A 27,235-nucleotide genomic window follows, 5' to 3' on the forward strand; every position below is an offset into this window, starting at 1 on the left:
AGTCCATGAATCCGTGTGTTGTTGATAGACTCACTCTTAGGATCAGTGACTAGACTGATTGAACCTTATAGATAAACCCACGTCTGAAGATTTAAAAGAACAGAATAAAGGCTATTCCTTATTTTGCCTTGTGCTATATTTCAGAAAGACAGGTCCTCTGCTTGAGACTGAAGAAAGTCAGGTGAACTAGTATGGCCCAGTGTAGTGATAAAAAGCATATAGAAAAGACTAAGGATGTTGCAATGCTTGGAGTTGCACACACTGTGAAAAAGTGATTCTGAGAAGACCTGGAGGAAGAGGCAGGGTTCAGGGATAAAAGTCTAGAATGGCAATAATAAAACAACAACCACCAAAGTAATCCTAATAATATCTAGAAATTACATAGTGCTTTACATGTGTTAACTCACTTAAACTCTCCCAACAAATCACTGAAGGGTCCTTTTCCCATTTTGAAGACGAGCACACAGGTAGAGGGCTTCCCCAATGGTGCAGTGGGGAAAGAATCTGCCTGTAATGCAGGAGTTGCAGCAGACCGGGGTTCGATTCCTGGGTCAGGAAGATCCCCTGGAGGAGGAAATAACAACCCACTCCAGTGTTCTAGCCTGGAAAAGTCTCACAGGACGGAGAAGGAAGGCGGGCTACAGTCCATGGGGTCGCAAAGAGTCGGACATGTCTGAGCATGCACGATAACAACACAGGTAGAGAGGTTAATTCACTTGCCCAAGGCTACACAAATAAATGGTAAAGCCTGATTTGAACCCAAGTAATCTGACTTCAGAATACATGCTCATATTTCTATGCTATCCACAAAATCAGGGTTGAGGTCAGGGGAACTCATGCAGATTGGAAAGGAATAAAAGGAAAGGTAGGCAGAGTATTAGCCAAGGGTCTCATTGGTATAACAGACTCCAAAAAAAGTGTTCTGAGAAATGGAATGTGTTCTGCACTGTATATATTTTTAATTCAGCTGCACTGGGTCTTCATTGTAGTATATGAGGTCTTTAATTGTAGTGTCAGGGCTCTTAGTTATGGTCTGTGGGATCTAGTTCCCTGACCAGGGATTGAACCTGAGCCCTCTGCATTGGGAATGCCAGAATCTTAACCACTGGACCACCAGGGAAGCCCTTGCTCTGCATAGTTGCTGAGGAGGAAAGTTACAGAAGCCTGAAACACCTCCAGGTTTGGATGTGAGAGTCTTTGGCACACACCAAGTACAGTGACTGGGTGGGGAGCCCAGTTTAGCAGCGAGCCTAACCTTGAGGATTGCCAACCTCCCTAGGACTTTCCCTGGGTTTTTCCTTTCATTTTCACACCTGTGTCAGGTTTTTATGGTTGCTGTACTGAGAGATAGATGACACAGTATTATGGCTAGTTTTTGTTGGGATTTTCAGGTTTTAGAGAAACCAATCAGGGGTACTAGTCAATATTAATATTTCTAATATCCATACCAGTGGCTAGTGACCTTGTGTTCACCCCAGATTCCAAGGCATCCAGAGAGGTCAGTTCATGGGGCCCCAAACCTTCCTGCTTCCTTCTTGGGGCCCTGTCACTGAACAAGACCTGGGCTGGTGAGGATGGGCTCCGAAGACTAATGATGGCGGGAGACACAAAGAAGGGACATCCTGGTGGGTGCTTAGGCAGAGATTAAGCTATCTCTACTTTCTCGTGGAGCCCCTGGAACCCTCTACTTCCCCACACCTTTTTCTACCTTTCTTTCCTCTTCTGCTATATTTTCCCTTTCCTTTCATGCTTACATGGCCCCATCCACAAAAACAAACACCGTTCCCTTAGAGAAAAGCTCACTCTACTAAGTGGGGAGAGCAGTAAGGAAATCTCAGGCTGGGGGATGGCCAGATGAGCTCTACAGTTTATTGTAGATAGTCTTAGGATGAAGTTGCCAAGACAGAATGGGCCAATGACTTCGCTGTTGGTAAAGAAAAGGCTCAGAAGTAACACCTACAGAGTCGTGTTTCCATTTGAGAGTCTTCAGTCCAAGGAGGTGGCTCAGTGAAGACACCTGCTAAGCGAGCCTTGCCTTCAGTACTGCCCTGAGACTTCTCCTAGGCTTTCTCTTTCTTTCTCCCAACCTCTTCAGGTTGTTCTAGTTGTTCAACCTTGGGACTGTTGACATAGGTGGATTTTTTTCCCCTATCCTTGGAAACACTTGTTAACTCTTGTCTTTTTGATAGCAGCCATTCTAACAGACATGAAGTGATCATTCTGATTTTGATTTGCATTTTCCTGATGATTAGTGATATTGAGCTTCTTTTCATGTATCTGTTGGCTGTTTATATGACTTCTTTGGAAAAATGTCTACGCAGGTCCTCTCTCAGTTCAGTCACTCAGTCGTGTCCAATTCTTTGCGATCCCATGAACCACAGCATGCCAGGCCTCCCTGTCCATCACCAACTCCTGGAGCCCTTTCGTAATTGGATTTATTTTGCTATTGAGTTTTATGAGTCCCTTCTATATTTTGGATGTTAACTCCTTATCAGATATACAGTTTGAAGATATTTCTCTCATTCTATAGGTTGCCTTTTCATTTTGTTGATTGTTTCTTTGGCTGTGTAGAAACTTTTTAGTTTGATGTAGTCCCACATATTTTTGCTTTTATTGCTTTTGGTTTCACAGCCAAAAAAATTATTGCCAAGGTCAACATCAAGGAATTTTTCCTCATGTTTCCCTATGTTTTCCCACCTGGGAAGCCTGTGGGCTTGTCATATATGGTCTTTATTATGTTGGAATATGTTTCTTCTGTGGGGCTTCCCTAGTAGCTCAGCTGATAAAGAATCTGCCTGCAATGAAGGAGATCCCAGTTCAATTCCTGGGTTGGGAAGATCCCCTGGAGAAGGGCATGGCAACTCATTCTAGCATTCTTGCCTGGAGAATTCCCATGGACAGAGGAGCCTGGCGGGCTACAGCCCATGGGGTTGCAAAGAGTGGGACACGACTGAGTGACTAAGCACAGTACATGCTTTTCAAGTAGGGACATCAACAGAGCTGTGCTTGAGGAAAATTATCAGACAGCACTGTGTGGAGGTGAGAAGGGACTAACACTGTGGGGATGGTGAGAAGGCTTCTACGATAGGTCAAGCAAGGGGTATTGAATGTTGAAGGCTTGAACAATGGATATGACCATGGGAGTGAAGGGTAGGGGACAGGTGCTCCAGGTACTAGAGAGCTAGACTCTACTGCCTCATCTCTAGAGGGAATGCATGGGGCAATGAGGAGAAAGTGTCAGAGCCTTAAGACTAAAAATAATACAAATAGAAATTGGGAATCCTGGAGGAGAAACAGTTTTAGGAGAAAATATGATGTGTTCTCTCTTGGATATATTGACTATCTGGCTCAACATCTGGCTGAAGAGTACTTAAGGAAATTAGAAAGACAGGACAGAGCCTCAGAAAATGGTCAGGCCAAGGGATATAGATATTTGAAATAGTCAAAACACCTCAAGGCTTTTGATTCACATTCAATTTTGGCTAACGTTTTGGGATTCTGCCTGGCCTGGCATATCTCTCTTTCAAGTTTAGTCTTACATGTGGTGATTGAATAGTAATATGTAGAAAGGCTGTGGGTTCCAAGCTTCCTCCTCACGGGGGACATGGATTCTCATCTTTGAATGGCATCAGGAAATTACCCTTTTAGTCAATAAACAGGCAGGATGAAGCTCTGTTAGTACAGTGCACCAGAGAATGACAACTGGGCAGAACAGAGGCAGTTGGCTAGAGAACACAGGACTCATACTGGAGAGAACAAAAAACCTGGGGGAGGGGAGAGAATACGGAGGCAGGGGGAGGAGGGAAAAGGAGAGAAAGAGAAGAGCAGGGAGGGACAAATCAATGTCTTTATCCACTGTTTTCTCCCCTTCACTGGCTCCTCGAGTTCTATTCACCTCAACAGTTCTGGACCTAATTATAAAAAAATGATTCTCTCCAACACCAGCTAGGTGTTTCACAGTTCAACTCAGTTCTGACGCTAACGACAAGGAGACAACATTAGATTCCACAGGTTAAGGGTTCAGTCCTACAAGCCTACTACTCTCTTCACCCCTCACTTCAGACACCAGATTATCACCAGTGCTTCTGATGGGCGGTAGATTGAAAGATCCAGCAACCCCATCCTTGGGTTTGATTAATTTGCTATAGTGGCTAACAGAACTTACAGAGGGACATTTTACTTATCTGATGACTGGTTTATTATAAAAGGATATAACTCAGGAGCAGCTAGACGGAAGACATGCTTAGGGCAAGGTCTGGGCTTCCCTTGTAGCTCACTTGGTAAATAATCTGCCTGCAATGCAAGAGACTCGGGTTCAATCCCTGGGTCAGGAAGATCCCCTGGAGAAGGAAATGGCAACCAACTCCAGTATTCTTGTCAAGAACCCCATGGACAGAAGAACCTGTGAGGCTACAGTCCATGGGGTCACAAGAGTTGGACATGACTTAGTGACTAAACCAACATCATGGGGAAACGACACAGAACTTCTGTGCCCTCTCCAAGCCACCTTCCCTGAATCTCCGAATGTTCATCTGGAAGCTCTCTGAACCCTATCCTTTTTGGTTTTGGTGGAGACTTCATTACATAGGCATAATTGATTTAAATCATTGCATGCTTAGTCACTCAGTCGTGTCTGACTCTTTGTGACTCCATGGACTGCAGCCCACCAGGTTCCTCTGTCCATGGGATTCTCCAGGCAAAAATACTGAAGTGGGTTACCATGCCCTTCTCCAAGGGAACTTCCCAACCTAGGAATCGAACCAGGGTCTCCTGCATTGCAGGCCAATTTTTTACTAGCGGAGCTATCAGGGACGCCCCTTAAATCATTGGCCATTACTGATTAAACTCAATCTCCAACCCCTCTCCTCTTCCTGGAGGTCAGGAAGTGGAACTGAAAGTTCTAACCAGTTCAGCCCAATGTAGAACTCTACTGGGCAGTCTTTGTTCAAGGACCCTCGTTGGCCTAGCTGAGACTTTCTCAGGGCTGAACTGCAGTTTAAGTTTCTTCTTTTTAAATCCTTCTTTCCTTCTCTTTCTTGTTTCAGACCTGTATTGGCACCCACTCCTGTGCTTTTTACCTTTAGTCTTTTCAGGTATTTTCCCCCAGTGAGTGCCTTGCATGTCTGTTTCTGTCTTGGCATCTGAACTGACACACAGGGATATTGATAGGACTTACCTTAATGGGCTGTTATGAAAAGTCAATGACTTAATATATATGAAATGCTTATAACAGGACCTATATGTACTACAGCACGTGCTTTGTAAGTGTTAGCTGGTCTTACTATAATTTTATTATGTTTTTGATCTCAAGTTATATTTTATTCTCATTAGGAAACCTCTCAGTTCTTGGACTGGCTTGGAAGCCTCTCCTGAATGCTCCAACAGCATCTGGCCCTCACTTCTATTATGGTTGGCCCTCCATATCTACTGGTTTTGCACCTGCAGATTCAACCAACCACAGATTAAAAATATTAGGAAAAAAATTTCCGGAAAGTTCCAAAAAAGCTGAACTTGAATTTGCTTCATGCCAGCAACTATTTAAATAGCATTTACACCACATTTACAACTAATTACAGGCATTTACATTGTATTTTCACGTATTTCCATATCATTTACATTATATTAGGTATGATAAGTAATCTAGAGATGATTTAAAGAGGATATTCATAGGTTATATGCAAATGCTATGTCATTTTACATAAGGGACAGAACATCCTCAGATTTTGGTATTTGTGAAGGGTCCTGGGACCAACCCCTTATGGATACCAAGGGATGACTGTATATCGCACTGTGTTCTTGTCAGTCTTTACACTTAGACCATGAATTCAATGCATAATGGAATCTTGTTTTGTTCACTTTTGTGTATCAGTGCTTAACATTGTGTCTGACTCGTAGTGGATGTTGAATTGATGTCATTGAATGAAAATGATTCAGTGGAGTCTTAACAGATGAGTATTATTTGTCAAATGGATGAGAGCTGGGAAAGAATTATAGACAGAATTGTATATTGGGGCATGAAAAGCCTGCACTGTGTGGGTTATTGAAAGGTGCTTATTACAGCTAAAGAGTAGGGTGTACAAGAGGGTGGTCAAAGAGGAGGCTAAGAAAGAAATCTGGGACCAGAGCACTGGGGAGACCTTAAAGCCAAGCTAAGGTAGGCATTGTGTAAGCCTTGTGATGTCCTAGTGGGTCCAAACCCATCTATTAAAAAAAAAAAACTTTACTTATGGCTGATCTGGGTCTTCGTTGCTGCACTTGGGCTTTCTCTAGTTGCGGTGAGTGGGGGCTTACTCTCTGGTTATGGCACATGGGTTTCTACCTATGGTGGCTTCTCTTCTTGTGGAGCATGGGCTCCAGGCATGCAGGCTTCACATGGGCTCAGTACTTGCGGTTCTCAGGTTCTAGAACACAGGCTCATAAGTTGTGGTGCTCATGCTTAGTTGCCCCATGGCACGTGGGGTCTTCTCAGGCCAGGGATCCAACTGGTGTCTTCTACACTACAAAGTGATTCTCAACCACTAGACCACCAGGGAAGCCCCTACACCCATCTTTGACCTCTATCTATGATTTCCCAGGTGGCTCTGTGTTAAAGAATCCACCTGCCAAGGCAGGAGACACAGGAGATTCAGGAGATTTGAGTTTGATCCTTGGGCTGGGAAGATTCCCTGGAGAAGGAAATGGCAACCCACTCCTGCCTGGGAAATCCCATGGACAGAAGAGCTTGGTGGCTTCAGTCCATGGGATTGCATAGAGTCGGAAACGACTGAGTGACTGAGCATGCACATGACTTTATGAGTCATATGTTAGTTCAGCCAGAAACTACAGATTGCCCCCAAAAGGTGGATGTTTCTCTAGAACTATGTATAGAAGTGTAGGCATCTCTGAACATTCATTTCAACAATGCATATGATTGTTCTATATTTCCAAACTGCTTTGGCTGCAATGTCTCACCAAACTGTTGGATCTCTTAACTAATCTCTTTGCCTTCATCACACCCCTGTTTAAACCATCCTTCATTCCCACTGTGAGACAGATCTTTTTAAAGCTAAATCTGGCCATCTCAGCCTTCAGTTTAATACCTTCTAATGGCACACCCTTGTTGCCTATAACATACATCCAGATTCCTTAGTGTAGTTTACAGTACCCCTCCTGGTCTGACCCTTCACCACTTCACCTTCCATTTCTTCCATATGCTTTCTACATCACCTGAACTGCTTGTAGGTATCAGGAAGTTTTATGCTGCTCACCCCTCCATTCATGTACACATTATTGCTGCCTGGAATGTCATTTCATCCGTATCCACTTTTTGAACTCTTTAACTATTTTATTAGAAGTATTTCAAAAATCATCGCCTCTGTGAAGCTAGGTCTAACTTAGCAGGTAGTGGGTCACTCTCCTTTATAGCTCCATCAGACTGTGTATACTTCTGTTTGGCACCTACCACATTGCAATGCAGTTGTTTGGTTACTTCCCTGACTCCCCTCTCTAGACTGTGGCTAGAGGGTAGGACCATGTGTTAGTTAGTACAGAGTCCTAGCACATAGTGCAGTGGTTGGCACATAGTAAATACTGGTTAAAGAAAAAAGGAAGGAATAAAATTAAAGCTGTTCTTTTTCTTTTGAAGGAGGTCCTCTCACCATGTGGCTGTACCTGGCAGTCCTCGTGGGCCTGTACTACCTCCTGCGCTGGTACCGAGAGAGGCAGGTGGTGAGCCACCTCCGGGACAAGTTTGTCTTCATCACGGGCTGTGACTCGGGCTTTGGGAACCAGCTGGCCAGGCAGCTGGACCTGCGAGGCTTGAGGGTCCTGGCTGGGTGTCTGACGGAGCAGGGGGCCGAGCAGCTGAGGAACCAGACATCAGACAGGCTGCAGACAGTGATTCTGGACGTCACCAAGACAGAGAGCATCGCTGTGGCCACTGAGTGGGTGAAGGAGCGTGTTGGGGACAGAGGTATGGGCAAGTTTTTTCTCCTTTCATTTACTCAGGCGTGAAGATGTTAACATTTTATGTGCATATATATTACACATATATAATCTCAAAAGCAGGGCTTGAAAGACTGGCTTTGTCATTTGAAAGACAGTTGTGATCTTTGGCAGTGTGTTTTTTTCCTTAACAATGTTTGTATTGAAAAACGAACCCAGTAGATTTCAGATTTCAAGGCTATTATCTCACCTTGCAAGTGAAGTATTTACAACCACAATCCTTTTCTTCAGAATTCTTTATGTTTGAAGAATTTTCAAGGGGTTCTTAAGGATCTGCTTCTTCTTCCCTTCCTTGAAGCCAGCCTTTGATCGTCTATTCTTTTTTTAAAACAAGTTTTCATTTTATTTTTTCTAATTAATAGGCTGTATTCCTTAGAGCAGTGATAGATTTACAGAAAAGTTGGAAAGCACAGAGTTCCCACATGCAACCCCCCTCTTATAGTTTCTCCTATTAGTAACATCTTGCATTGGTGTGGTACATTTATTACATTGATAAACTGATATTGATACATTAGCATTAATGAAAGTCTATAGTTTACATTAGGATCCACTTTGTGTTGTATGGTTCTATAGGTTTTGCCAAATGTAAAATATCCTGTATTTACCGTTATAATATGATGCAGAATACTTTCAGTGCCCTAAAAATCCTTTGGCTCCACCTATTCATCTCCTCTGCTCTCCCCACCTCCTCCCAAATCCTGGCAACTGTGCAGCCTTTTACTCTTTCCATCTTGTTGTGCAGTTACTCATTTGTGTCTAACTCTTTGCGACCCCATGGATTTCAGCACACCAGGCTTCCCTGTCCTTCACCATCTCCTGGAGCTTGTTCAAACTCAGCAATGCCATCCAACCATCTCGTCCTCTGTTGTCCCCACTCTTTCCATAGTTTTGCCTTTTCTCAGATGTCATGCAATTGGAATCATATTGGATGTAGCTTTTTAGACTGGCTTCTTTCATTTAACAATGTGCACTTAAGGTCCCTCCGTGCCAACCAGTCCATTCTGAAGGAGATCAGCCCTGGGATTTCTTTGGAGGGAATGATGCTAAAGCTGAAACTCCAGTACTTTGGCCACCTCATGCGAAGAGTTGACTCATTGGAAAAGACTCAGATGCTGGGAGGGATTGGGGGCAGGAGGAGAAGGGGACGACAGAGGATGAGATGGCTGGATGGCATCACTGACTCGATGGACGTGGGTCTGGGTGAACTCCGGGAGTTGGTGATGGACAGGGAGGCCTACGTGCTGCGATTCATGGGGTTGCAAAGAGTCAGACACAACTGAGCGACTGAACTGAACTGAACTGAGTACTCATTTAATTTTATTACTGAATAATATTCCACTATATGTACTGCAGTTTGTTTATCCATTTGCTTACTGAAGGACATCTTGGTTGTTTTAAATTTTTTGGCAATTATGGATAAATCCACTTTTCTAAAGTTCATTTTCTCTGGATATTATCCAAATCCTCTTTGATCCCCTTCTTCTTTCTCTACTTGTTTTATGATTCTTTAGGTCCTGATAATTGGACCTCCTAGGTATCTATTCATCCAATGAGTTCTAAAATAGTAATACAATTTTTTTTTTGGATTGAAGAATGTTTATTTTTTTTAATTTACTTTAAATTAGAAAACTGATTTTAAAATATTACTCCTACCTGAGGATGTTCTTGACTCCAGAGTCAGAAGTTATGGTTAGTTATAGCCTCTGTGCTGTATATACTGGTTTATTTCTACTGTATTGTTATTATTATTGTTAATGTTTTCCCACCTGTTAGAGAGTGTGCTCAAGGACATGGATATCTCTTAACCATCACTGTATTCCCAGTTTCTAACACATTGTCTGATACATGTTAAGGGCTCAACAAGTGTTGAATGGATCTCATTTACACATAGTTTAATCTATTACCTTTATGCCCTTGATTTCTAAATTATTTCTTGTTCATCACACCTGAATTTCCAACTACTTGCTGGTTTTCTCAACTGGAAATTCTACTGGAAGCTCAAACTCACCAAAATCTAAAGGAGAACTCTTATTGTCTCATCTTCACCAAATCTGCTTTTCATTTTGGTCCTTGAGACTGATTCTTCTCTTCTCCCTCCAATCCCAGAGCTCAAGACAGGAAGTTATACATTCAGTCCTTTGGAAGTACTTTCTGTTTCACCCTTAAAGTGATAATATAGCCATTTAATCCAGAAAGTGTCTTTTTACTAGACTCCCTACCTTAGTGGGCCTTGGACTTCATATCTTCTAATTGTGTATATTTTTTGATGCTATAAATACTGAAGTTCAATTCACACTGTTTGGCAAGTTCCCTCAAATCAAAAGCTATCATTAAGGTTCTGTTTATCCTCCCTGGATTCCTGCCTTCTCTTTGTTTTTGGCTTGACCTTCTTTTATTTTCTTACTGATAGATGTGTTTAAGATTGAAAATACATGTTTTCATTTGTTTAAGATTGAAAAAGTATATTTTGTCTAGCATTTTTAGCTGTTTTCAACAGAAAGATTGATCAAGGTAGAAGTCTGTCATTTTTGTCTGAAACTAAACTCCTGCTTTGATTTTTATTGTTTTAGGGCTCTGGGGTCTGGTCAACAATGCAGGCATTTTTCACTCACATGGCTATGCTGAGTGGATAAAGATTGAGACCTACAGGGATACCCTTAGGGTGAACCTCATTGGTGTGATAGAGGTGACCCTGAGCATGCTTCCCCTGATCAGGAGAGCACAGGGGAGAATTGTCAATGTCTCCAGCATTCTGGGAAGAATTGCTTTCTTTGGAGCAGTCTACAGTTGTTCCAAGTATGGAGTGGAAGCCTTCTCAGATATTCTGAGGTGAGACTCTAAAGTTAAAAATAATCTAGGAGAGTGGGATGGGGAGGGAGATGGGAGGGAGGTGTGGGAAGGAGGGGACACGGCTGATTCTTTTCGATGGATGACAGAAAACCACAAAATTCTGTAAAGCAATTATCCCTCAATTAAAAAAATAAAGTGGCAAAGAAACCCCCAAACAATCAAAAGCAACCACTGAGCACTTAGATATGTCTTAGTCACCACTACCTCCTAGTCACTAGGCACTTTCACGTACGTTATTTTATTTCATCACTTCCAAAATCTGATATGTTTACTAGATATTAGATAATAATCAAATATTATTGTTTACTAGATATTATTGCTAGTCTGTTTCATACAGAAAGCTGAGGCTCAGATTTGGTACCTATTCAAAGTTCACCTGCAACAACGATGATTTAGCAGAGCCGTGTTTTGACCGAAATCTTTGTCTCCTGTCACCACACCACATTTTAACTCTCAAGATATATCCTTGGTAAAATTTTCTTTCTGAAGAGAGGATGACTGTCCTCTTTCCTCCTGTCCTTATCTCTTCACAGCAACCCTTTCTGGTGCTCATCTGCTTGCAGTTAACTTATTTCATCCCTTTATTCTGTATATCTTCTCTTTATCTAATGGTTTCTTTTTTTTCTTATAACTTTAGTTTGCCACAACCCTCTAATGGCCCTGCCTCTACCTCCTGGCTTTTTAAAATACCTCACTTCAGCTTCCTGCTCCTCTATCAGCGGTTCTTTCTTTTTATAGCTTCCTTCATATTTTAATTTCTGAGACAGAGAATCCTGTTGGGCCTGAGATCATTTTTTTGGGTATTCTGTATGACACTGCATGATGTGATTTTTTTTGCACTTACTATCTGTTAGGCACTGCTGTGAGTATTTTACATCTAATAAATCATTTAATTTTCATAGCAACCCAGTGAGGAAGAAATTATTTTTATCCTGATTATATGTCTAGGGAAACTGAGGCACAAAGGTTCAGTAATTTGCCATGGCCATCTTGGTAATAACAGGCTGAGTCACTGTCCAGTCCTAAGAAGGGCTCTTCTCCCATTAAGGACCCTTCCTGGTCATGCCAGCTGTAGACATGAGGATGCAGTCACACGGTACAGAATAGTGCTGCACAGACTCTCCTTTAGCACAGGCTGACTCTAGGGGCAGTTTCTCTTAGAAACAAGCTATGAATATTACAAACATCATGAATTAACTTCCTATGGCAGTTGTAATAAGTTTCCACAAGTAATTTATGGTGCACGGTGTCTTACAACTGCTACTGCTAAGTCACTTCAGTCGTGTCCGACTCTGTGCGACCCCATGGACTGCAGCCCACCAGGCTCCCCCATCCCTGGGATTCTCCAGGCCAGAACACCGGAGTGGGTTGCCATTTCCTTCTCCAGGGCATGAAAGTGAAAAGTGAAAGTGAAGTTGCTCAGTCGTGTCTGACTCTTAGCGACCCCATGGACTGCAGCCCACCAGGCTCCTCCATCCCTGGGATTTTCCAGGCAAGAGTACTGGAGTGGGGTGCCATTGCCTTCTCCCTGTCTTACAACAGCACACATTTATTCTCTCACAGTTCTGGAGTCCAGAAGTCTGAAATCAGCATCACTGGGCCAAAGTCAGTTGTTGGCAGGGCCATGTTCTTCTGAAGGCTCTAGGAGAGAATCTGTTACTTGCCTCCTGCTTCTGGTGGCTGCTGGAATTCCTTGGCTTGTGGCCACATCAACCTCTGCCTTTATGGTCACTTTGCCTTCTCTTCCTCTGTTGGTCTTTGGATCTACCTATGCCTCTCTTATAAGGACAGTTGTGATTGCATTTAGGATGCACCCAGATCACCTGGCACAGTCTCCCTAGCTTAAGATCCTTAACCCAATCAAACTTGCAAAGTCTTTGCCACATAAGGTAACATTTACAGGTTTCAGGGATTAGGACCTGATATGCTTGGGAGTCATTATTTAACTTACCACATGCCATGACTGGTATATATCTAATACAATGTGCATATCATATTATCTGCTTAGGAAAGGAGTAGGGAAATAACCAAGGACATTACATGAGTTGTTACTATATGGCAGGCATCTTTCCTGGCTTCCTGCCTATCCAACATTTTGGCCACCTCCATGGGGCCACTGCCTGCTGATTTACCACCGCTCATGCCTCTTGGACTCCCAGGCCAAGAGCAAAGACATGCCCTTCCAACCTTTAAATCATTATTTAGTTCCTGTAGGAAATTCCGGTTTGCCTTAATTATGCTAAGGATAAACAGAAAAAGGAAGTTTTGTCCCTCATTTGAGTTAGAGTTTTAAAGGAGATGCAGATGTGGTGTGTGGGGAATGTATGAGAAAGCTGCAAGGGGAAGTGAAATGCAAAGGGCCAAAGCACCCCTGGCTTGCCTAGCCCCTCCTTCTGCTCCAATACACACAGGTACCTGGAGAATCATTTTCTGAAGCTTTAACTTGAAAGGTTTTAGGCTTTGGTTTGATAAGGGAGGGTTTTCCTTTAGAGCAGTGGTTCTTAACTTTTAGCATGCCTCAGAGTCATCTGGAAGGCTACTTTGGACAGATTGTTGGTTCTTACCCCCAGAGTTTCTGATTTAGTAAATTTAGACTTGGGCTCAGTAATCTGCATTCTAGCAAGTTCCCAGATGCTGATGCTATTGATCTGGGGTCCACACTTTGGGAACCATTCATTCCTTTAGAGGATCACGATGCTTTGTGTTTTATATTCTTATGAAACACTGCTCCAAACTTTTCTCCTTGACATTAGCTTGGGCTTCATCTTCTCTAGCAAGGCGCTCCAACCTCTAGAGCAGGGAGCAGCCCTCATCACTCCCGGAGTACTGAAAGAATACCTCACAGGGTGCACAATGCCGTCTTACTTCACGTGGTGAAGGCAGCACTTTGCATAGTGCCTGATATATACACGGCCCCCTGATGAATACTTTCGAAAATGTTTTTTGAACTAACCCGAATATTCTGGAGTGACCAGTGACTTGTCAGTTTAATGCCCACATCATATTCCACTAATGGTCTCTTGCAGTCTTTGAACACACGGTAATTTTTCACAGCCCCTTGCTTCCGTGTGTGCAATTCCATCAGTATGGTATTCCACTCTACTCTTTCTTCAGTTGGAAATTTCCTCTTTATCCTTGGAGGCTCAACTGAAACATTTTTTCCTTATTGAAGCCTTCTTTGACTCCCTCAGAAAATCTACATCCTCTTTTCTACTTATGTAGCCCCCTGAATACCTTGCCTTTATAATTCTTTTGACTTGTATTGCAATTATTTGCTTATTTATCAGATTCACTCACTGTGGGTTTTTCAGGGGTGGTGAGCAGAGTCTTAATTTACTGAGATTGTGCATGCAAAACACTTAGCCCAGTAGATACCATAAAAACATTAATTTTCCTTATTATTCCTTGTATTCTTCATTTTTCCAGTGTATAGCACATGGTTGAAAGTGAACAACTCTGTTAAATAAATGGATGTGGAGTTGAACGGTTATGGTAGTTCGTATAATCATATCCCAATTATTGCACCTAGGGATGTGTAAAATTTTATTTTGTTCCCCTCCATTTCTTTATCTTTTAAAATATTCAGTAAAGGTGTTTTTATAACTATTTTGTTTTGTTTTCTCCCTGAAAACATTGAAATTGTGGTATCTTTCAATCAGAGGAGTTAACTTGAGGGTTTTTTTTCCCCTAGGCGTGAGCTTCAACATTTTGGGGTGAAAGTCAGTATGGTTGAACCTGGCTACTTCAGAACAGCAATGACAGATTGTCAGAAGTTCTCAGAGATAATGAAACAAACCTGGAAAGAAGCACCTACGCATATTAAGGAGACCTATGGACAGAAGTTTTTTGATGCCTGTGAGCTTTTCTTTTAATGGCATGATGGATAATCTTGCATGAAAAGGGCAAAGGCGGTTGGTAGAGAGAGATTAGGAGATCTTCTAAGAATAAATCACCTTCAATAAAGCCTTCCCAAGACAAGAGGGAAGATTCAGGAAGGTCCCAGTGCCTTCATAGTTGGTGTGGTGATGGCTGTTGTGGCTGAAGAAGAGGCCATACAAGCAGCCTCAGGCCAGAGCTTGCCCTGCCGTGTCACATATGGGCCTGGACACCTGAGCACCAGGGAGGTATTATGTGGTTGGAAACATGGAGCCTCTGGATTTTGTGAGGGGGTGCCCCTTCACAGTTTGAAGGGGCTAGTGTGGGAGGCCTGCTTAGTTGAGCATTCAGTATTATCTACTCTTTGGGTAACAGCCTAGCCACAAACTCCACATTTTATTATGAGAGGAGGGAGGGTGCATATAGTTGGGGCGAGGTAAGTGGATTAGGACAGGATTTGCAGGGCACTGTCGGCCATTCCCAGAGGTTGGACCTCATGTGCAGGCCGTGGGAGTCTTGCAGGAGTGAGAAGGTTCAATTTCATGGCATGGAGGAGGATCAGTTTTGGGGGAAGAGGGAGGGCTTAAAGAAGTCCTCTAAGTAGAAGAAAGTCATGCACACTAGTGTGGGGTGCACCTTCCTGGGGGTCGTGAAGTTGTGTCCGACTCTTTGTGACCCCATGGACTGTAGCCCACTAGGCTCCTCCATCCATGGAATTTTCTAGGCAAGAGTACTGGAGTGGGTTGCCATTTTCTTCTCCAGGGGATCTTCCCAACCCAGGGATCGAACCCGGGTCTCCCACATTGCGGGCAGACGCTTTACCATCAGAGCCACCAGGGAATTGCTCCTGGGGAAGGGGTACTTTTTTTTTCACATAAAGAATTTAGCAGCTTGCCAAGGCCAAAGGGAGCAGCTCTCTTTTCCCATTCACAAAAAGGCCCCATGGCAGGTAGCAGTAGCCCTGGCCTTGACTTTGGGTGATAGCTCAGTACAGAGAAAGTAGAAGGGGAATGTGCACATGGAAGACTCCTGACCTCCAGCCCTGTCTTCTGGGTACATTAGGCTTAGGGGGGTGACTATCCACAGAGGGGAGAGAAATTGGATCAAGGAAAGACTGATAGAAAACTTCCTGAGCCTCTCAGAATACAAAGCTAGGGAACTACAATTCCTAACAAGTCAGGCGGCCAGCTACTCTTCTGAGCTCTTCTCTACCTAAAGTTTTAAACTATTAGAGAATTTGTCTCCCCTTGTGGGTACATATATTTGACAATAGAAATCAAAGGACAAGAGAATTTACTAAGAAGTGGCTTTATGTAAAAGGAGGTATATATGTATTTAATGATTTAAAGGAGTTGAAATTGTTCATTTATTTGTCCCTAGATCAGAATAATTTAGATCAGTGCTATCCAATAGATATATGAGAACCATATATATAATCTTATATTTCCCAGTAGATACTTTTTAAAAAGAAAAAAAAACAGGTTAAATTAATTTTAATACATTTTACTTTCAGTTCAGTTCAGTTCAGTTGCTCAGTCGCGTCCGACTCTGAGACCCCATGAATCGCAGCACGCCAGGCCTCCCTGTCCATCACCATCTCCTGGAGTTCACTCAAACTCATGTCCATCGAGTTGGTGATGCCATCCAGCCATCTCATCCTCTGTCGTCCCCTTCTCCTCCTGCCCCCAGTCCCTCCCAGCATCAGAGTCTTTTCCAATGAGTCAACTCTTCGCATGAGGTAGCCAAAGTACTGGAGTTTCAGCTTTAGCATCATTCCTTCCAAAGAACACCCAGGGCTGATCTCCTTTAGAATGGACTGGTTGGATCTCCTTGCAGTCCAAGGGACTCTCAAGAGTCTTCTCCAACACCACAGTTCAAAAGCATCAATTCTTTGGCACTTAATCCCACATATATATCCAAAATACTATCGTTTAACATTTATTATCAATATAAAGGTTATTGATAAGATATTTTATATTTTTTCCCTATTAGTCTTTGAAAATTGATGTGTAGTTTACATTTACAGCACATCTCAACTGCTGCTGCTGCTGCTGCTAAGTCGCTTCAGTCGTGTCCGACTCTTAGCGACCTCATGGACTGCAGCCCACCAGGCTCCTCTGTCCATGGGATTTTCCAGGCAAGAGTACTGGAGTGGGGTGCCATTGCCTTCTCCACATCTCAACTGGGATACTAAATTTCCCTAGGAAGTACTTCTATATTTGGATTAATACAACTGATAGTTGCCAGAAGCATTATTTATAATAGCCCCAGAGTGGAAACAACTCAAATGTCCATCAACTGTTGAATGGATAAACAAAATGTGATATAGCCATACAATGGAATATTACTTGGCAATAAAAAAAATGAAGTACTGATACATGCTACAACATGGATGAACTGTGAGAACACTTTGCTCCCTGAAAGGAGCCAATCACAAAAGACCATGATCTGTAATTCTATTTATATGAAATATCCATAAAAGGCAATCTGTAGAGACAGACTTGCCTAGGGCAAGTGTGGGTTGTCAGGAAATGGGAGAGTGATTGCTAATGGGTATAAGGTTTCTTTTTGGGATGATGAAAATATTTAAAACTTAGACTGTGGTGATGGTTGCATAATTCTGGATAAACTAAAAGTCATTGATTTGTATATTTTATTTTATTTTTATTTATTATTATTATTTGATTATGTCACTTGGCTTGTGGGATGTCAATTCCCTAACCAGGGACTGAAGCCAAGTTACAGCAGTGAAAGCACTGAATCCTAACCACTGATAACCAGGGAACTCCCTGATTTGTATACTTGATTTAAAAAAATTTTTATCTACTTATTTATTTTGGCTGTACTGGGTCTTCTTTGCTGTGCATGGGCTTTCTCTTTAGTGGTGAGCAGGGGCTACTTTCTGGTTGGGGTGCTGTGGGCTTCTCATTGCCATGGTTTCTTCTGTTGCAGAGCATGGACTGTAGGCGCACAGGCTTCAGTAGTTGTGCCTTGCCAGCTCCAGAGCACAGGCTCAGTGCTTGTGGTGGCCAGGCTTAGTTACCTGTGGCATGTGGGATCTGCCTGGACCAGGGATCCAAGCAAACTGAATTCTTAACCACTGGACCATCAGGGAAGCCCTGATTTGTATACTTGAAATGGATGATTTTTACAAATGTGAATTATCTCAATAAAGAGGCTAAAAAATTTCCAATTGAAAAGTAGATTCACATATCTATATTGTTCCAAACATATTTAAAATTTTCCAATAACAGAATTGAGCTTTAAAATTAATTAAATTTTAAAATTCAGTTTTCAGTCATACTAGCTATGTTTTATGTGCTCATTAGCTACATGTGGCTAGTGGCTGTTATACTGGGAAGCATAGGTCTGATAGGCCTAATTCTTGTGGAACTGAAATGTAGTTACATCTCTGTGACCTCGTGCAACAGGATCTTAGAAATATAAACAATAAGTTGAAAGTGAAAGTGAAGTTGCTCAGTTGTGTCCGACTCTTTGTGACCCCACGGACTGTAGCCTGCCAGGTTCCTCTGTCCATGGGATTTTCCAGACAAGAATACTGGAGTGGGTTGCCATTTCCTTCTCCGGGGATCTGCGCCACTCAAGGATCGAACCCAGGTCTCAGGAATTGTAGGCAGACTCTTTACCGTCTGAGCCACCAGGGAATCCCTAAACAATGATTGCTAACCACCATTTTTCATTTTGTTTACAGATCACGATCTCATGAAACAAGGGCTGCTGAGTTGTAGCACAAACCTAAACCTGGTCACCGACTGCATGGAACACGCTCTGACATCTGTGCATCCCCGCACTCGATACTCAGCTGGCTGGGATGCTCAGTTTTTCTTTGTCCCTCTATCTTATTTACCTACATCCCTGGCAGACTACATATTGACTAGATCTTGGCCCAAACCAGCCCAGGCAGTCTAAAGAAAAATGGTTTGATGGCCCTTGAAATGAAGACAAAAATCTGAAATTGATGGTTCTCTCTAATCCTAATGCGTAATCTATAATTTTTCTAGCAATCAACTTTCTTGCTTAAACTCATTTATCTGACACCATCCGAGAACCAACATGTTGATGTTATAGATATCCAAAGCTTACTCCCTTTAGGTGCTAAATCGCTACTATTTTAGCCATTTTTGCATGACAATGTTTCCAAAATGCATCAATCTTCCTTGCCCTGTTAGAGTAGACTAAAAACAGTTTAGCTTGTTTTGATGTTATTTCTTTATGTAAGTGAATAGCTGTTCTGTGCTGTGATCGACTGTTGCTTAGGGACTATTGAGAAATGTGGGTCTGTTAATTCTTACTTGAAATGGGTCTGTACTTTGGTACTTTTAATAAATGTTTAATTCCATCTTCTTCCTATTAGCCAGCTGTTTTTGGATATGTTTCTCCTTTATGTCAAAACCAATACAATATTGTAAGGTAATAAGCCTCCAATTAAAGTCAATAAATTTATATTAAAAAAGAACTGATTATTAATTTTTTAATATTTAAAAGTAATGTAGTTATTAATTTAATATAGTTAAATTTAAAATAATATATGCTTAGTTAAAAATTCAGTTATTACTCAAAAGCTTAAAAATGAAAATATAATTGTTTCCCACCTGCATTGCTGCTCCTCAGAGATGAGTGCTTTCGACTTTCAGCTATTTCTTCTGGTATATATCACTGTATTTTTTAATAATATACTTCATACCATTCAGAGAAGGCAATGGCACCCCACTCCAGTACTCTTGCCTGGAAAATCCCATGGATGGAGGAGCCTGGTAGGCTGCAGTCCATGGGGCTGCTACAGTCAGACACGACTGAGCGACTTCACTTTCACTTTCATACCGTTATTTCTTGATTTATTAATTTTAGACATTTTTTATTAACTTCCTGTTAGGATAAATGAGAATTTAGCTTTTCACACCACTTTCCTGACCATTTTCTTTATCTCCATACTTCTTTCTTTTTTCTTAAATTTATTTTTTATTGAAGTATAATTGTATTACAATGTATTAATTACTGCTGTACAGCAAAGTGACTCAGTTATACATATATATATATACACATACTTTCTTTTTCATATTCTTTTCCATTATGGTTTATCACAGGATATTGAATGTAGTTCCCTGTGCTATACAGTAGGATTTTGCATGTATTACTTAGCCATAAATGGTACACACACACACATATATATATATAATGGAATATTACTCAGCTGTAAAAAGAGTGAAATAATGCCATTTGCAGCAACACTGATGAACCTAGAGATTATCATATTGAGTGAAGTAAGTCAGACAGAGAAAGACAAATATGATATTGTTTATATGTGGAATCTAAAAAAAAGGGTACAAATGAATTTACCTACAAAACAGAAATAGAGTTACAGCTGTAGAGAATAATCTTAAGGTTACAAGGGGGTAAGGGAGGGAGGGATAAATGAGAAGAATGAGGTTGACACATACACACTACTACACATAAAATAGATAACTAATAGGAATATAGCACAGGGAGCTCTACTCAATACTCTGTAATGTCCCATATGGGAACAGAATCTAAAAAACAGTGGATATATGTATATGTATAACAGATTCACTTTGCTGTATACCTGAAACTAAAATAATGTTGTGGATCAACTATACTCCAGTAACAATTTTAAAAAATCTTTTACAATTCTGACAGTTTTGAAGAGTATGCTGTGCTGTGCTTAGTTGCTCAGTCATGTCTGACACTGTGACCCCATGGACTGGATTGAACCTAGGTCTCCCACATTGTAGGCAGATTCTTTACTATCTGGGCCACCAGGGAAGACCAATAATACTGGGGTGGGTAGCCTATCCCTTCTCCAGGGGATCTTCCTGACTTAGGAATCGAACCAGGGTCTCTGCATTGCAGGTGGATTCTTGACCAGCTGAGCTACCAGGAAAGCCCTTTGAAGAGTATGTGCTGTGTGTGTGCTTAGTCACTCAGTCATGTTCGACTCTTTGTTACCCCATGGATTGTAGCCTGCCAGGCTCCTCTGCCCATGGGGATTCTCTAGGCAACAGTACCGGAGTTGGTTGCCATGCCCTTCTCCAGGGGATCTTCCCAACCCAGGGACTGAACCCAGGTCTCCTGCATTGCAGGTGGATTCTTTACTGTCTGAGCCACCAGGGAAGAGTACAGGCCAGTTATGCAAAGTGTCCCCCAGTTTGGATTATGTGATCCATTCTCATGATCAGATCCAGGTTATGCATTTTAGCAGAAATGACATAGAAGGGCATCACTGTGTCCCTCTCAGTGCATCCCATTGGTAGGCACAGATGTAAGTCTATTTCAGTACTGGTGATGTTAAGTTTGAACCCTTGGTTAAAGTAGTCTGCCATGTTTCTCCATTATAAAGCTAATTTTTTTCCTATGTAATTTTGTAATTTTTGTACACTAATAAAAATTTTTTAAAATATCATACAGCTTGGAGATTTCACAGCAAATATAAACACCTAATACTCGTACAAAATAGTAAAAGTAAAAATAATATGGCAAAACCAATACAATATTGTAAAGTTAAAAAATAAAATAAAATTAAAAAAATAATGATCAAAAAGATCATGATCTTGATATTTCAGAAACACAGAAAGTTATCACCAAACACCTTCTGAGTTTTGGCATAGTTTTTACATTGTATTTTCCATTAAAAGAAATGCTTATATTGAAAAAAAAGTAATTTGTCAGGATATTTCAACATTATATAAATGCCCCATTCCTCATCAAACTTTTACTCACTCATTTTAGAATTATTTATAATTCTTTTAAAATCAGTTCTTATTATGATGGTTGCAAATGGTGATTTTTAGCTCTATCCTTTCATCTATGTTTACAAGTTGAAATTTCCATTCCCTTTATTTTTTATTTATTGTAAGAATGGATTCATGGATTCTTATTTTATTCAATTAGTTATAGACCATTTATGTCATAATATGTTTCATATTTTTATAACTCCTATACCCATAGCACTTAAAAAAAGCAATCTACTTGTTGGAGTTCAATATTTACTTGTGGTTCTTTTTGTCTTTAAACTGAAAACATATTTAGAGCTTCTAAATATTGGGTTATTTTTCCTTCCCATTCAATGTCTTTTATTATTCATTTGGGGTTTCCCTGGTGGCTCAGCTAGTAAAGAATCCTCCTGCAATGCGGGAGACCTGGGTTCGATCCCTGGGTTGGAAAGATCTTTTGGAGAAGGGATCTGGCTACCCACTCCAGTATTGTAGCCAGGAGAATTCCATGGACCGTATAGTCCATGGGGTTGCGAACAGTTGGACCCGACTGAGTGACTTGCACTTTCACGTTTTCATTATTCATTTGAAGTATAATTTGGCTCATTCTTTTCCTGTTAGTATTTAATTTGGTATCGTCCCCCACTCCTGCATCCTTATCGACATAATTTTATTTTGTGAATCCATAAAACATTAACATGATTCTAAAGTCCAACCTGAATTATTTTGAAGAAATCTCAGACATCATATAGAGACTTAAAATGTTACCATTTGTAATAGCAACAACAAAAATATAAGGTACCTAGGAATAAATTTAACAAAAGATATATAATATCTTCACATAGAAAATTATAAAATTTTATTTTAAGACATTAAAGAAAGTCTTTGTAAGTGTAAAAAGATACAATATTCAGGAACAGGAATTTTTGAACATCAGGAAAATGTATAGATGTATCAACTTCCTCCCAAATAATTTATGAGTTCAATGTGCTTCCAGTCCAGTCAAAATTCCAGCAGCATTTTATTCAAATTGGGAAACTTGTTTTTAAATTTAATTGGAAGAGCAGAAAGGCATGCAGAACCATGAGAATTTTGGTGAACAAGTTGAGGAAAACTTGCCTTCCCAAGCATTAAGATTTACTATAAAACTGTAATAATGTGCACAAAGTAAAGACGGACAAATAGATGTTAAGAATAGAGTGAGGAGCTGACGCACATGTGGAAACTTGGTATGACAGCAGTATCGTAATGAGGTGGTGGGGAAACGATCAGTAACGGTGATAAAACAACAGTTTTTTCTTAAAGAATATATTAAAATTAGATCCCTACCCCACCCCACATACAAAAATGAATTCCAGAGGAACCAATACCTAAATGTGAAAAGCCAAAATTTAAAACTGTCAAAACCTTGAGAATACATTATGTCTTTAGGATAGGAAAGGCTTTTATATAAGATACACACACAAAAACTCAATCATAAAAGGAAGAGTATCAAGTCTGACTATAGTTAAAATTCTTCCCAGGTGGCACTAGTGGTAAAGAACTTGCCTACCAATCAGGAGACATAAGAGATGCGAGTTCCATCCCTGGGTCGGGAAGATCCCCTGGAGGAGGGCATCCAGATCCACTGATGTGGCAACCCACTCCAGTATTCTTGCCCGGAGAATCCCAAGGACAGAGGAGCCTGGAAAGTTACAGTCCATAGGGTTGCAGAATCAGACACAACTGAGTGACTAGGTGACTGAGCACAGCACAGCTACATCAAATATGTACCTTGGGACTTCCCTGGTGGTCCAGTGGTTGGGAATCTGCCTTGCAATACGGGGATGTGAGTTCAATCCCTGGTCTGGGGACTAAGATCCCACATGCCATGGGGCAACTAACCCCACGTGCCACAACAGAGAGCCAGCATGTGGCAGCTAAGACCATAGATGGCAACCGCATTTATTATGAAGCCAAATAAATAAATAATATTAAAAAATACATACCTTACATAGGTCAAAAGACAAGATGCCAGTTGGGAGGTATAGTTGCATCAGAGGTAACCACAAAGTCTTATTGTTAAGAAATAGAACTCCTTGAAATTAATAAACAAAAGAAATCTTGGTAGAAAAATGGACAAAGGAAAAGAAAATCTGCATGGCTAATAAACACTCAAAATATGCTCATTTTAATCAGCAATTGGAGAAAAGCAAAGTAAAATCATTGCGAGATACAATTTCACATTCATCATACTGCAAAAAATTAAAAAGCCAGCCAATACAAAGAGTGAAATTGTAGATCAAGGGGAGACCCTACACTTCTGGTGCAAGGGTTAATTTGTAAAATCATTGGTGAGCAATTTGGAAAATATTTGATGAAGTTGAAATGGATTTGCACTCTCAGATGCATAGCATTAATATAATGTACACAAAAGATTAGTATGAGAATCTTAACTGCTCTATTGTTTGAATCAGGATAAACTGGAGACAGTTTATCTGTCCATTCACAGGAGAATGGATAAACTGTAGTATGTTCATAAAATGGTCAGTCTATCTGTCTCTGTCTCAGTATTTCCCTATCTGTCTATCCATCTGATGCTTAACATGAATAAAGTTAAACTATGTGTATTAATGTGGGTAAAACTTAATAAGATAAAAAATGAAAAAAAATAAGTTGCAGAAGATATGAATACTGGTATGATATCTTTTGTTTAAAGTGTTAAAACCAGCAGAAAGTGTTATATACTATTTATGGATATGTATCTATATAGGAAAAGTACTAAAGATTTTATTAGGATAAAAACACCAAATTCATGATGGTAATTACCTTTGAGGTTTGAGGAAGACTATATTGGGCATGTCAATTGAAATAATACTATATTTCCCAAGTTTGCTGTTCGATACACAGTTCAGTTCAGTCGCTCAGTCATGTCCGACTCTTTGCGACCCCATGAATTGCAGCACACCAGGCCTCCCTGTCCATCACCAACTCCCGGAGTTCACCCAGACTCACGTCCATCGAGTCAGTGATGTCATCCAGCCATCTCATCCTCTGTCGTCCCCTTCTCCTCCTGCCCCCAATCCCTCCCAGCATCAGAGACTTTTCCAATGAGTCAACTCTTTGCATGAGGTGGCCAAAGGACTGGAGTTTCAGCTTTAGCATCATTCCTTCCAAAGAAATCCCAGGGCTGATCTCCTTCAGAATGGACTGGTTGGATCTCCTTGCAGTCCAAGGGACTCTAAAGAGTCTTCTCCAACACCACACTTCAAAAGCATCAATTCTTCGGCACTCAGCCTTCTTCACAGTCCAACTCTCACATCCATACATGACCACAGGAAAAACCATAGCCTTGACTAGACGAACCTTTGTTGGCAAAGTAATGTCTCTGCTTTTGAATATGCTGTCTAGGTTGGTCATAACTTTTCTTCCAAGGAGTAAGCATCTTTTAATTTCATGGCTGCAGTCACCATCTGCAGTGATTTTGGAGCCCAAAAAAATAAAGTCTGACACTGTTTCCACTGTTTTCCCATCTATTTCCCATGAGGTGATGGGACCGGATGCCATGATCTTCGTTTTCTGAACGTTGAGCTTTAAGCCAACTTTTTCAGTCTCCACTTTCACTTTCATCAAGAGGCTTTTGAGTTCCTCTTCACTTTCTGCCATAAGGGTAGTGTCATCTGCATGTCTGAGGTGATTGATATTTCTCCCGGCAATCTTGATTCCAGCTTGTGCTTCTTCCAGTCCAGCGTTTCTCATGATGTACTCTGCATAGAAGTTAAATAAGCAGGGTGACAATACACAGCCTTGACGTACTCCTTTTCCTATTTGGAAGCAGTCTGTTGTTCCGTGTCCAGTTCTAACTGTTGCTTCCTGACCTGCATACAAATTTCTCAAGAGGCAGGTCAGGTGGTCTGGTATTTCCAACTCTTGAAGAATTTTCCACAGTGTATTGTGATCCACACAGTCAAAGGCTTTGGCATAGTCAATAAAGCAGAAATAGATGTTTTCTGGAACTCTCTTGCTTTTTTGATGATCCAGCGGATGTTGGCAATTTGATCTCTGGTTCCTCTGCCTTTCCTAAAACCAGCTTGAACAACAGGAAGTTCACAGTTCACGTACTGCTGAAGCCTGGCTTGGAGAATTTTGAGCATTACAGGTGTATCTATATGCAGTTCAGGAAGCAACAGTTAGAACCAGACATGGAACAACAGACTGGTTCCAAATCAGTAAAGGAGTACATCAAGGCTGTATATTGTCACCCTGCTTATTTAACTTATATGCAGAGTACATCATGAGAAACGCTGGGCTGGAAGAAGCACAAGCTGGAATCAAGATAGCTGGGAGAAATATCAATAACCTCAGATATGCAGATGACACCACCCTTATGGCAGAAAGTGAAGAGGAACTAAAGAGTCTCTTGATGAAAGTGAAAGAGGAAAGTGAAAAAGTTGGCTTAAAACTCAACATTCATAAAACTAAGTTCATGGCATCTGGTCTCATCACTTCATGGCAAATAGATGGGTAAGCAATGCAAACAGTGACAGACTTTATTTTCTTGGGCTCCAAAATCACTGTAGATGGTAATTGCAGCCAGGAAATTAAAAGACGCTTACTCCTTGGAAGAAAAGCTATGACCAACCTAGATAGAATATTAAAAAGCAGAGACATTACCTTGCCCACAAATGTCCTTCTACTCAAAGCTATGGTTTTCCAGTAGTCATGTATGGATGTGAGAGTGGACTATAAAGAAAGCTGAGTGCCGAAGAATTGATACTTTTGAACTGTGATGTTGGAGAAGACTCTTGAGAGTCTCTTGGACATCAAGGAGATCCAACTAGTCCATCCTAAAGGAAATCAATCCTGATTTCCCATAAGGGAAGGACTGATGCTGAAGCTCCAATGCTTGGCCACCTGATGCAAAGAACTGACTCATTTGAAAAGACCCTTATGCTGGGAAAGATTGAAGGTGGGAGAAGGGGACAACAGAGGACGAGATGGTTGGATGGCATCACTGACTCAATGGACATGAGTTTGAGTAGGCTCCGGGATCGGTGATGGACAAGGAAGCCTGGCATGCTGCAGTCCATGGGGTTGCAAAGAGTTGAACACGACTGAACGACTGAACTGAACTGACTGAACTGAACACAGGTGCAGATGTTAATTAACATATATACTGTTTTGTAGTACTCAAATATTTAGTAATTAAAAAGAACTAACAGTCTATGTAATCTCAAACTATAGGAACAACCTCTTTAAATACCTTTTCCTATGCTTTGTGTGTGGCTGGCTGGCCAACTAAGTCCCTTTAGTCACTTTCGACTCTTTACAATCCCTATGGACTGTAGGCCACTAGGCTCCTTTGTCCATGGGTTTCTCCAGGCAAGGATACTGGAATGGGTTGCCATTCCCTTCTCCAGGGAATCTTCCCAAGCCAGGAACCAAACCTGGGTCTCCTACATCTCCTGCATTGGGCAGGTGGGTTCTTTACCTGCACCACCTGGGAAGCCCCCATGCCTTGTGTGTAGTACAGTTACAAAAAAAATGTTGAATGTAAATAATAAACTTTTTTTTCAAAAGAGGGTAGTTATTTTAATCTACTTTTATATATTCTCATTTTAGTGGATATTGTTGGAAATTTTAGTGAGGCCAAAGACTGTTTTTAAAAATTTGTTCAAGTAGATCATTAACAGACAGACTTTTCTATCTTGTCAACTGATTGAGGAGTAGAACATTTAGAAGGCACCAGCATTATAAAATAGCTTAGTCCCTGGGAAGGAAAACATCAGTAAATATGT

General features: G+C 41.1%; 1 protein-coding gene, 1 long non-coding RNA gene and 1 other non-coding gene across 3 annotated transcripts; 1 reads left to right on the forward strand and 2 right to left on the reverse strand.

Moving 5' to 3' along the window:
• Nucleotides 1-1,046: 1,046 nt before the first annotated feature.
• On the reverse strand, nucleotides 1,047-1,120 carry TRNAG-CCC (transfer RNA glycine (anticodon CCC)). The gene has a single exon. It is a non-coding gene; the product is annotated as a tRNA-Gly (tRNA).
• A 5,877-nt stretch (nucleotides 1,121-6,997) lies between these two features.
• Nucleotides 6,998-19,142, forward strand: LOC129641617 (17-beta-hydroxysteroid dehydrogenase type 6). The gene is made up of 4 exons (XM_055566287.1): nucleotides 6,998-7,951; nucleotides 10,554-10,812; nucleotides 14,525-14,688; nucleotides 18,422-19,142. The coding sequence occupies exons 1-4, from the start codon at nucleotides 7,639-7,641 to the stop codon at nucleotides 18,637-18,639; spliced, it is 954 nt and encodes a 317-aa protein (XP_055422262.1). The 5' UTR covers nucleotides 6,998-7,638; the 3' UTR covers nucleotides 18,640-19,142.
• On the reverse strand, nucleotides 7,792-12,595 carry LOC129641618 (uncharacterized). The gene is made up of 3 exons (XR_008709366.1): nucleotides 12,395-12,595; nucleotides 8,174-8,301; nucleotides 7,792-7,918 (listed from the first exon to the last, which is right to left on the reverse strand). It is a non-coding gene; the product is annotated as an uncharacterized LOC129641618 (long non-coding RNA).
• Nucleotides 19,143-27,235: the final 8,093 nt, after the last annotated feature.

This window comes from Bubalus kerabau, chromosome 1 (assembly GCF_029407905.1).
Source record: "Bubalus kerabau isolate K-KA32 ecotype Philippines breed swamp buffalo chromosome 1, PCC_UOA_SB_1v2, whole genome shotgun sequence".
In the NCBI taxonomy this organism is placed as follows: Eukaryota; Metazoa; Chordata; class Mammalia; order Artiodactyla; family Bovidae; genus Bubalus; species Bubalus kerabau.

Coding starts and splice junctions, on each gene's coding strand:
- LOC129641617 (XM_055566287.1), top strand. CDS start 7,639: ATGTGGCTGTACCTGGCAGTCCTCGTGGGCCTGTACTACCTCCTGCGC. Junction 10,813..14,524: donor GCCTTCTCAGATATTCTGAG/GTGAGACTCTAA, acceptor TTTTTCCCCTAG/GCGTGAGCTTCAACATTTTG. Junction 14,689..18,421: donor ACAGAAGTTTTTTGATGCCT/GTGAGCTTTTCT, acceptor TTTTGTTTACAG/ATCACGATCTCATGAAACAA.